The sequence below is a fragment of the Chinchilla lanigera genome, unplaced genomic scaffold (genome assembly GCF_000276665.1).
Source record: "Chinchilla lanigera isolate Chin_1 unplaced genomic scaffold, ChiLan1.0 scaffold00101, whole genome shotgun sequence".
Taxonomy (NCBI): domain Eukaryota; kingdom Metazoa; phylum Chordata; class Mammalia; order Rodentia; family Chinchillidae; genus Chinchilla; species Chinchilla lanigera.
The window spans coordinates 3,582,834-3,593,724 of record NW_004955502.1 but is presented as its reverse complement, the minus strand read 5'-3'; the positions used below and the strand labels follow the sequence as shown (position 1 = coordinate 3,593,724).

The 10,891-nt window shown below is 39.8% G+C and overlaps 1 protein-coding gene across 7 annotated transcripts in view; it reads right to left on the bottom strand.

Moving 5' to 3' along the window:
- Dst (dystonin) overlaps window positions 1-10,891 on the bottom strand; it is a 434,906-nt gene that overhangs the window by 17,099 nt on the left and 406,916 nt on the right. For all 7 annotated transcript variants that reach the window (XM_013505819.1, XM_005406890.2, XM_013505822.1 and 4 more), the window contains 5 exons: window positions 6,098-6,241; window positions 5,274-5,462; window positions 3,737-3,866; window positions 1,571-1,734; window positions 480-642 (listed from right to left, as the gene is read on the bottom strand). In XM_013505819.1, coding sequence (XP_013361273.1) covers window positions 480-642; window positions 1,571-1,734; window positions 3,737-3,866; window positions 5,274-5,462; window positions 6,098-6,241 — 790 coding nt within the window. The remainder of the gene's footprint in view (window positions 1-479; window positions 643-1,570; window positions 1,735-3,736; window positions 3,867-5,273; window positions 5,463-6,097; window positions 6,242-10,891) is intronic.

Below are 10,891 nucleotides of genomic sequence, written 5' to 3'. Positions count from 1 at the left end.
ATCAATATGTAATACAACAAGCATTGTTAATTCCCTACCACTCTGTTTGTAACTCTGTACTGTCTGTACTGATCCTTTGCTATTTTGTAAAATGTTGTCTGTCTGCTAGTATTTTCCTCCTTTTATTTTTAAAATAAAAAAAATGTGAATTATAATAAAGAGAACTATATTTATTGTTTTTCTATTATATACAACACTCAAAAACCCTAAAAATCAAACATTATTCACTTTATTACACTAAGAGTGATACAGCTTCAGTAGAGTCAAGGGACACAGCTGTGGTCACATAATTAGTAAGTGTGCAAGACCTCACAGCCATAAATTTAACCAAAGATACTTTTTTTAAAGGCTGGTGACTTTCTAGCCAGTTTAAAGGCAATGATTTATTAGCAATACCTCTTTGTTGAGCCCACAACTTCAAACTGTACTTATTTCCCTTAAATACTGTGCCAGTTACAGTCATCTCCCTGAGGACTTACTCGAGGAAAGAATTCCATCAATAAACTCTTGCCGGGTGATCTTCCCATCCTGATCTTTATCAATTCTCCTGAAGAAGTCCATCACTCGAGATTTCTTGTGATTCATCCACCGCATGTATTTTTTGCGCCAAATATCAAAATCAAAGTTAGCAAATTCCCTCAGCTAAAGGAGCAAAAGGTATTTTGGTTGAGTTAGTACTGTGTCATATCACATTTTAAACATTTTACATTATCTGAATAAAATTTTAAAGAATAATCCTCTAGATAATGAATATATATTTTCCATTTAAAAGAAAATAATCTTGCAAAGGTGACTAAGAAACATTTTTTTCTGTAAAGTTTATTTCATTAATGGCACTGAGTTTTCTTTACAAATAAAATCCTTAAAATGTTCTTGTCTTTTTTTGTTTTTTTTTTTTGGTTTTTCTCCAGTACCGGGAACCGAACTCATGACCTTGCGCTTGCCAGACAGGCGCTTTGCCGCTGAGCGAAATTCCCAGCCCCTAAAATGTTCTTTTTAATTTTTTTTCCGGTACCGGGAATTGAACTCACGACCTTGCTCTTGCCGCTGAGCTAAATCCCCAGCCCCATCCTTAAAATGTTAAAGGGAAAATTTCCCATGCTCCAGAGTCCCAGCTCCAGTCCTGTGCCCCTGCTCAGCAGCTCCTAAGCAACCTGCAGTCTACCTCCCTCTGGACCCGCTCTGTCACACCTAACTCTCACAGATGTCTAAAAATGTCCCAGTGTTAGGACCTGAAACTCTAATCTTAGGTCACTGAGTAAACATTATTCAAGGCTCTGAATTATAAAGTTTCATTTGCCAGGGAACATGTCAAGTTAGAGCTTTTCTTATAGAATCAGTTTCTTGATGCTGAAACAGTATTATTTTGCTTTACTGATTCCCTAAATCCAAATCTCATTTATTAAGTCCTTTACAAAGGCACACATGCTCGTGGAATTCATCTTCAAAGTACAGTATGCACTCAAATAGTAAGAGTTTGCTTATGTCAAAGAAGATCAAGATTTTGGCATGGCGGTGTAACAAATGAGGGCGAGTGACAACCCGGAGACAAATGTAAGAATTTCCAAACCTCTTCCAGCCTATCCAAGGCGTCATTGAGCTTCCTCCTCCTTTCCAACGCAAGGAGCCAGACTTGCTGCCATTTGCTCACCAGCAGGTTTACCCTGGGATTCTTGGTTTCAATTTGTGTGTGGGATCCAGAGGGATATAAACTGGACGCTGGGAAGCGTTTTCCTGTTAAAGTACAAATCAGTTAGGAGGGCAGAGCCTACTTCCAGCACTCTGGTATGCGTTAAATCCTGGCCTGTTTTGGTGCTAGCCAGGACTGAATCAACTTAATTACTGGTCTCCCAGTAGAACTATACTACTTTAGATGACGCATCATGTCGAAATGCAAACCTCCCTTGCCAAAGGCCCACACACCGATCATGTAAGTTACAGAACTATATCTTGATGGGGACACTTCAATATTAGAAATGTTCTCTCAATAAATTTGTGCTTAAAACATTTTCCTGCTTGGAATTCACTCCATTACTGTGATGATGCAGCACCTGCCATCCTCGTCTTAGTTAAGGCAAGAGAAAGAAATCTCCCCTGCGTGGTGAAATCCGCCTTAGGATCAGTTACAGCAGACTCAGCCGCCCTCCTTAGAGCACATGTAAAGCTGAAAGGAGAGCAAGCGGGACGGAGACCTCGGTGCCACCAGAGTTGGAGTCAGATGCTCCACAAATCCCAACAGAACAGAACACAAAAGTGTGTACAGGGCCCAGCTTTATCCCAGTTCCACTGCAGGTTTTCTGCACACGGTCTCGTACCCAAGATTCCTGTGGAATTCCCTCCCTCTGGCTATTTTTCCAAAGTTTCTGTAATTCTGTAAGACAATTACCGCAAAGTATTTTTATGTAAATATACCCTCTTTCCCTGAAAATAAGAGCTAGCTTAAAAACAATCAGCCTTGAAACTACACACCAAAAAACGCCAGCCCCAGTCAGCCTGTCCTTGCCTCACGTGGCATCACTGTGTCTTGCTCAGCGGCTGCTCTGTAAGGCAGGTGAGGTAAAGACAGGCTGGTGCGCCTGGCATTTTTGGTGTCTAGTTTCCAAGGCTGATTATTTTCTGGCTAGGTCTTATTTTCAGAGAAACATGGTAGCTAATTGTTGGCTAGGAAAATGATTGGCCTATGGTCATATGGGCTGCTGGTGTCTATGCTGGGAATTATATTGATAATCGTTATTGAGGACTGAACTATATGCCAGGCAGCACACCAGGCACTTCACGTGCGTCCGCTTCTTTCACTCTTGCTGTGGTCTCCGAGACTGTAGCTGTCTCCCTTTCAGGGTGGGGAAGTGGAGGTCTACAGGAAATGTGATGAAGCTGTCAGGACTGCTTCTCAGTTGCGAAGTGGTAGGGAAGTCAGGGGGTGTGCTTCCAGGGGGAACACAGTAATCACAAGAGTGCCAACCCCGCTTTATGAAAAATATGAAGGCACCAGTCAAAAATACTTACTGTGTGATACAAATTGTTTCTTATAAATATTCTCCAAGGTATAGCTTTCAATGTGAGTTTAGCTTTTAGTGTGATTTTGTGGCGTTATGGCTGCCTGAGAAGTCATATACGGAGCCTGAAGGGACATGAACATGGGCAAAGTCTAACAGATGGCCTCATTAGTGGGCAGCTAGATTAGGAGCTCTATCCAGGTCTTGATCACTTCCCTATGTTCAATTATAATGCTATTTACATAACAGAAGAAAAAGTAGACAATTTATTTTTTTGGTTTTTTGTTTGTTTGTTTTCTGGTACCGGGAATCGAACTCATGACCTTGCACTTGCCAGGCAGGCACTGTGCTGCTGAGCTAAATCCCCAGCCCCAAAAGAAGACAATTTATTTATTTATTTATTTTTTGGTTTTTCTCCTGTACCGGGAACCGAACTCACGACCTTGCGCCTGCCAGGCAGGCGCTTTTGCCGCTGAGCTAAATCCCCAGCCCCAAGAAGACAATTTAAACGGCAATTTGTCTCCTTATAAGCTTTTCCAAGTCTTCTAGCTAATCTGAAAAATGTACTTCCAGCAAATAAAGTTAAATACAGAAACCTAGACACAGTTTTTTATTTTTAAGCAAGTTGCTTTTTAGCCCATGTACTTGCTCAAAAATTTCAAATAATAACTAAGCTAAAAGGAAACTAGCTCTTTTTTTGATGAATGTTTTTCCGTTTACAGAAATTGGCCATGGCTTACTTCCTGCTCGTCCCTTATCCAGGACTGGAATGTGGGACTGCAAGGTGGGAGGGTCAGCTCCTCTTCGCTTATAGGTCTTGGTGACTTTATCCACATCGGGCTGCTTCCTGGTCATTTCCTCCATGAAAGACTGCAGGGAAAGACATTGTGTCAGGTAAATAAAACTATACCGGACCAAATCAGCCTTAAGAGTAAACACAAGGACAAGGCAGAGCCCTCAGGCTATTATTTCTGAAGAAGAATAAATTACCATGTTACACCTTTAAAAACTGCTAAACCAGCATTCCACATTTACTGATTTCTAAAGAATGTGACATGTTAGAGCAGGTAAGGAAAATAAATTGAAATTAAAAACAAAAACAACTTTAGTTGAAAGCCCATACACGGGAGCAGTCATGTGAATAACACACCAACCAAACTCAAGCTTCAAGCTTCTCCACAAGAATTTTTCATGAGCAATTGACTGCAGAGGAACTGGTTAGCTGGGGTGTTCCCCAACTTCTGGGGCACACTTCATCTACATATCTGAAATATTTAAGATGGCCCTGACATATAGTGAAATAAGGCACCCATATCAGATGCAAATATTTTAAAGAATCATAAGCTATTTCAAGGAAGGTATAGTTGAATTGTATTACAGGTCTGCTTCAAGGGTTGACTACCTTGTGATTTTGCCACATCTCTCTTGCTTATCATTTTACTTACTAGGGACACCTGTGCCTGAAACACGTGGCAAGGGTGGAGGAAGACAGGGGCTGTGGTGGGAAAGGGTACAGCAGACGAAAGTGAAAAGGGAAGGGGGACTCTTCCGGAATGTTTATCATACTGGAGGATTGTGAAGACGTCAACATCCCTGATCGGGGAGAACACTGCCCGACACAGCAGGGGCCAGGACAGGCATGCAGACCTTAGACTTGCATTAAAGCACAACAATGGCGATGGTGACCGCTTAGCTGAGCTGGCATGTAATGCTTCTTGTTGCAAATACATATTAAACAAACTCAAGTGAGTGTGATGCCCACCACTGCAGACTTTAAACCAAGCATGATACAGAGGAGGAGTCATTTTTCTGCGAAAGACAACTATTCCCCCTTTAGGTATGATGAGTTTGGAGTACTGACGGTCATCTTGGGAGAGAGGTCAAATGCAAACACAAAACAATGAAGTGCCAGTTAAAGCTATGGTGAGTGAGCTCGGGCGAGAGGAGTGCAGTGCAGGCTGTGTAGAAGTGAGAATGAGACACAGGAGTGAGCGGAGCTGACGGTCAGAAAGCAAGAGGTGGTACAGCAGCCAGCGTCGGGCAGGGCCAGCTAAGTGGAACTTCACAGAGGACGGCGCAGGAGAGTTCTGCAAGGGTCCAGCGGGTAACTGTCAAGACAGAGGTCTGAGGGCAGCTGCAGAGTTAGAAACCCAGCTGCCAGGAGCCGGGGAATACACTGGAGGAAGCCAAGGCAACACACAGCAATCTCTTCATAAGAGTTGAAGGGACAGAAAGAAGCTGCAGCGGCTGACAAGAGCTGGGGTAGGCTGAGCTCACCTGGTGCTCTGCGATGAGGGCCTTCACCTCCTCGATCTCCGAGGGGATGTCTTCTTTGTCCTTCTCACTGAGTGTAGTTTCAGCCCACTGCAGCCATGACAGCAAAGCTTCCAACAACTCCTTTTTAGCAATGAGCCCAGCCAGAGCACTTGCTAACCTCTGCTGATGCTGCTTTGCCCAGGCCAGCACCTGTTGGAGAAATAGACTTCGCTGAGTGCCTTGGCGTAAAATACACAAATTTTAAGTGTAACTTAGGATCACCCTGGGCTAGACCCATATGACATTCTCCAGTGGCACCAAAACCAGCTCGAGGAGGAGATGGGAGCCCTGGATGATATTCGTCACCATCAGAAGTTTAATGATGCTAGCGATCACCCTAGGTTTCTTTTTGTTTCTAACTTGAACTCAAATATTCATCCTCTAAAGGGTCTTACTAGCACAGAGCAGAAAGTGAAAATGCTAAGATAGGAAACAAGGAGTTAATTCACATTGTGGTATCAGCTCACTCAGCAAGTGCGTATTTTCTGAGGCACTATTCAATGCTGGATTGCTCACCAGACACAGTATGGGAGTGGGATAGAATGCTGAATGGTGAGCCAAAGGTCTGCCTGACAGAGTCTCAGGGACACAGCTGAAAATTCCTTTAACTTTTTAAAGAAAAGTAAATTTCAGAGACTGATAATGCACCTAAGAAGGACATCATAAAGAACACCTTCCATGAGGGCACCTCGCTTTCCCATAGCTGTAAGTGCCCCTTAATTGCTGAAAACTTCCCACACCCTCAACTCTCAAGGCTACAGATGGACGAGAAGAGGCCCACTGACCTCCTCAAACCTGGCCCGGATGATTGTTATCCAGTGCTTAATGGTGGTGATGGAATCGGGGTGGCAGATGGCCAAAACGGCATCACCCATGCTGGTGGCTTTATTGAGTTCAGCTCTTTTTTCTTCTAGTTTCTTCATGAATTCCTATAGCAGAAATAGAGACTTCAATTAGCTGCTGCCACTGACTGAAAACCAATCTTTGGTGACATTCATTTACCAGTTTGGTTTAGTCACAGTTGGAAGTCATCTACTACCTGGGAAGGGAAAGAGGAAAAAATGGGAAATTAAGGGTATTTTGTACCAGGAGTCCAACTCAGGACCTTGAACTTGCCAGGCTGGCAGGCTCCGTGCTACATCCCTGGCAATACTTTCTCATATGTATATCAAAAGAGAGTATAGAACAGCATCTCATACTTTAAAAATATGTATCATACAAAAAATAATTCTCCAAAATTTGTATGTATTTGGAAGATGGGAAGACACAATATGGCCAGAGATAGAAATAATACTGCTTGCAAAAAAGGATGTTTAATTTCCTATCACCTTGTCTGAAATTTTGTATTGCTTTAATTGTTTTTGTGTTGTTTTGTAAATGTCTGTGTTTGTTAATATGTTTTCATTCTTTTATCTTTAAAATAAAATTTAAAAACAGGATTTTTGTGACAGAATAAATGGTTTTATCTTATGTTTATTATTGTAGAGTCGAAGTTCAATTAACAATATACTCTGATAACAAACACTACGTATTTTGCCATCTAATAACCAACTTTAAAAAATATTTCCCCCACTAGAGGCCCTCTCAAATGAAAGAGTAAAGAAAAAGCAGAGTTTGGTAGCATCTGCGCTTCTCCAGAGGACAGCTGTCCACAGCATGCACCTGAAATCACTCTCACACCCTGAAGGTCAGGGTGGCAGCCAGAACTGGATGGATGGAGCCAACTCCCCAAGCCATTCTACGCTCTTCCAATTAAGTCTGAGGGTTGTCTACTCACACGGGAAAGCCCAACGTTTTTGGAAACTGGATTATACTGAGATGTCTTTAGTCTTGATGTTAGTAAGTTGAATATCCCTGTTTTATTTTGGTGAATGTGTGAAAGGAAGAAGAGGAAAAGAAAAAGAATGAACAATGTTACTGAAAATATTACTAAGAAACACCTTTAAAATTACAGATAAATACTACATAAAATATTTTTAAACAATGCAAATTTTACATTTAAAATCAAAACACTAAATTTAAAATGAAAATACTCCTGCTGTAGAGACTTCCTCCTGGAGGTTTCCTGCTCCCCCAGTGGGAGTGGTGATATTACAAACAAGACCTTTCTATGGGCATTAAGTTTGCATGTTAGACCGCAAGAGGCAGCCAGCAGGTGCTTAATGCCACTGAGACTCAAACGCTAATGTATTAGTCGACCTCAGACTATAGTAATACAGTGTAGATTTCTAAATATTGAGCTGAATCAAAAATTTACAATAAATCTGATATAGTTTTAGTATTCTTTAGTCTAGCTTCAAATTCAAATGATATATACCACATTTCTTTTCACCAGATAATGCTATAGAAGCTTGCATCACTTTTCTTAATGACAAGGCAGTATTTCATTGCTAGAGGTTTGCCAACCCCTCTTTGAAAGAGAGTAATTAAAACAGAAAGTCTATTGATGATGTAATCCATGCTACACTGAAATGAATGATGTATTGCCAACTTGATCTTGAAAGGCAAAGTTATTGGTGGTGTTAAAAGGTCCTTTAAAGCTGATAGAAAATGCTGACTTCAATACTACTTTGAGTGTTAGCACTGTGAATTTCTGACTTTTTGTGTCAAAGGTTGAAAGACATTTGTTATTAGCTGTCTGGACTACTCTCTTAAGGGTTTTGCCAAGTTTCATGCATTGCCACGGAAAAGATCTTAGTTTGAAAATGAAATGATCAGATTTTTACTTGGTTATTCATCAGTATATCTGTTTATGGAACTCACACTATAGTGTTATATCTAAAATGATTTCAAAAGGTTCTGGATTAAAAACAGAAGTGACACAGACTTAAACATAAAATCTATAAATCCTGCAAAGCCTAACACTGGCTTCTACAAACCCATTTCTTACTTTTCTTACTATAAATTTTTACTTTAGCATAATACTAGCCAGCCCTACATCTCAGTAGCTGGGCCTGAGGGATACAAGTAGTAATCTTTGTGTTTACCTACTTGGTATGATGAAAGGCAAGGTGTGTACATGTATGCAAAAGTGTCAAACCAGGATTTACATCCATGTGATGCCCTAACAGGTTGTGCCTGTTTGCTGGAGTATCACAGAGGGTATAGCACACCCATACCACTCTAGGATTTATTTGTAAAAACATCTTCTTTTGATTTTTTTAGCAGAACTAGCCTGATTCAGTACAATGGTACATGAAAAAACGGATTTGAGAGTTTTGGAGGAGGTCAAAAGTGAATCATCAGATTACTCATACAAGGATGATGAAGATGATCCAATATGGTAAAATACATGCTTTCATAACAGAAGAGTAGTGTGGGTGGATGATGATGATGGTGACAATGATGACAACTTTGACGTTGGCCATGTGAGCCAAAGTTCCTGTAACAGTGAAATGGAGTGAGAATTGACTGATACAGACACAGGGAATCCAGATGTCCCTGATTCAGATGACAGAGAAAACAGCATATTTGACTACATATTTGATTAACTGAAATGTTGCAAAATGGCCATGCAACCAAATGGAAGGATCCAATGTTAGAACTAGGTCTGAAAATATAGTGAGGGTCTTGGCAGGGGTGAGACATACTGGACAGAATGAGACACTACCATTCAGTGTTGCAAACTGTAACAGACAAAATGCTACAAGATGCTGTGAAATACACAAAGGCTGAAATACAAGTAAAATATCCTGTATGCACCAATAGCCATATTAAAAATCTATTTATTATGACACCTCACTAGCTGAACTGAAAGCATTCATACGTCTGCTGAACTTAGCAGGGACTTCTCATGGTAAATGCAGAAATGTGAAAGACCTATGGAAAAGTGATGGGTCAAAATGTGGCATAAAAATTTATGCCCTTATAGATGCAAAGACTTATTAGGCTTTCAATTTAGAAATTTATTCTGGAACTCAGCATTAGGTCTTATTCATATAGTAATAAACCAAATGATATTGTGAACAGACTTGTTGCTCCTACCTTCCAAAGTAATTACAATGTGACATTCAACAATTAGTTTCCAACTGGTGTGACATTTGCTAACAGAGCACAAGTTGAATAGCACAGGAACTGTATGTAGGAACAAAGCAGAAATTCCAAATGAAATGCTGCAATTTCAAAAAAGAGGGGCTGGGGATTTAGCTCAGTGGCACAGTGCCTGCCTGGCAATTGCAAGGTCGTGAGTTTGATTCCTGGTACTAGAAGAAAAACAAAAACAAAAACAAAAAAGAATCTTATAGTACAATCTTTGGATTTCAGAAAGATTTACATTGGCCTTGTATATGGCAAAGAAAAACAAACTGGTACTGATGATGTCAACATTGCATCACGATGGAACTATTGATAGGGAAACCTTGACAAAACCCAATCCTGAAACAGAAACTTTCTACAATAAAACCAAAGGTGGAGTAGATGTGGTGATGAGTGATGCAGTAATTATGATGTCACTTGAAACACAAAACATTGGCCAATGGTTGTGTTTTACTTGATCCTAAGCATGTATGTAATAAATAGTTTAACAGTTTACAAAGAAAAAAACAAGTGCAAAAAGCACAGAGAAATTTTCTTAGAGGACTGGGAATGGAGCTCCTAAGAGATAATTTATAGCAGAGGAAAAGAAAAATGTTTCTGCCCAGGGAACTACACAAAAAAAATTGTGGTGAACACTGATAAGCTGACAGGTGAACAGGCAGGCACAGCATCCTAAAGACCTACTGCTGACAACAGGAAAATAAAAAAGATGTTAACTGTACCCTATAAGAAAGGACAGGAAAACAAAACATACATGCTATCAGTGTAAGTGTGACTTGTGTATGGAACATGCAGTTGTCATGTGTGAAAACTGCCTTGACTGTGACAGATGAAGCAAAGATTATTTATGTAGTTAGACTTTTGTTTGTGTTTACACTGTACCTCACATAGGTTTTTACTTCTGGTGTTGTCTCTTAGGTTTTGCAAGCAAGGACACAGCTGATGTGAAACTGTTGATATCTATTCTAATCACTCATTACACATTTGGTATTTTATTTTATTGACATCTTATTTCTTATTATGTAGCTGTGATAATAGCAGTAAAATTTTTTTATAAAGTGCTATTAGTATTTTCATTGTAGTTCATATGGGAATTTATTTTTGATGCTATCTTTTAGGTTCTGTAAGCAAGTACACAGCTGATATGAAAATGTTGATGTTTATTCTAAATGTGCAATACATATTAAGAATGTAACACTTTATTTTATTGATATTTTATGTTCTTGTTAACTATGTGTTGCATAATATAATAAGAACCTCTTGACAAAACAGCAAGAGCAGTGACATGTCAAGTATGTCTTACAAAAAGGCCAGGAAGCAAAATACATGCGTTATTCGTGTAAGTGATGAATGTGTATGGAACATGTTACTGTCGTGTGTGCACACTGCCTTAGGTGTGATAACTGAAGATTTTTTTTTGTAGAGTGCTATTGGTATTTTCACTGTTGTTCTTTTCTGTTATTCTGTACACCAAAAACTTATCAATGATGAAAATTTTGAAGCTTTTTATAAACAATAAAAATTAAAATGCAGTATCTTATTTT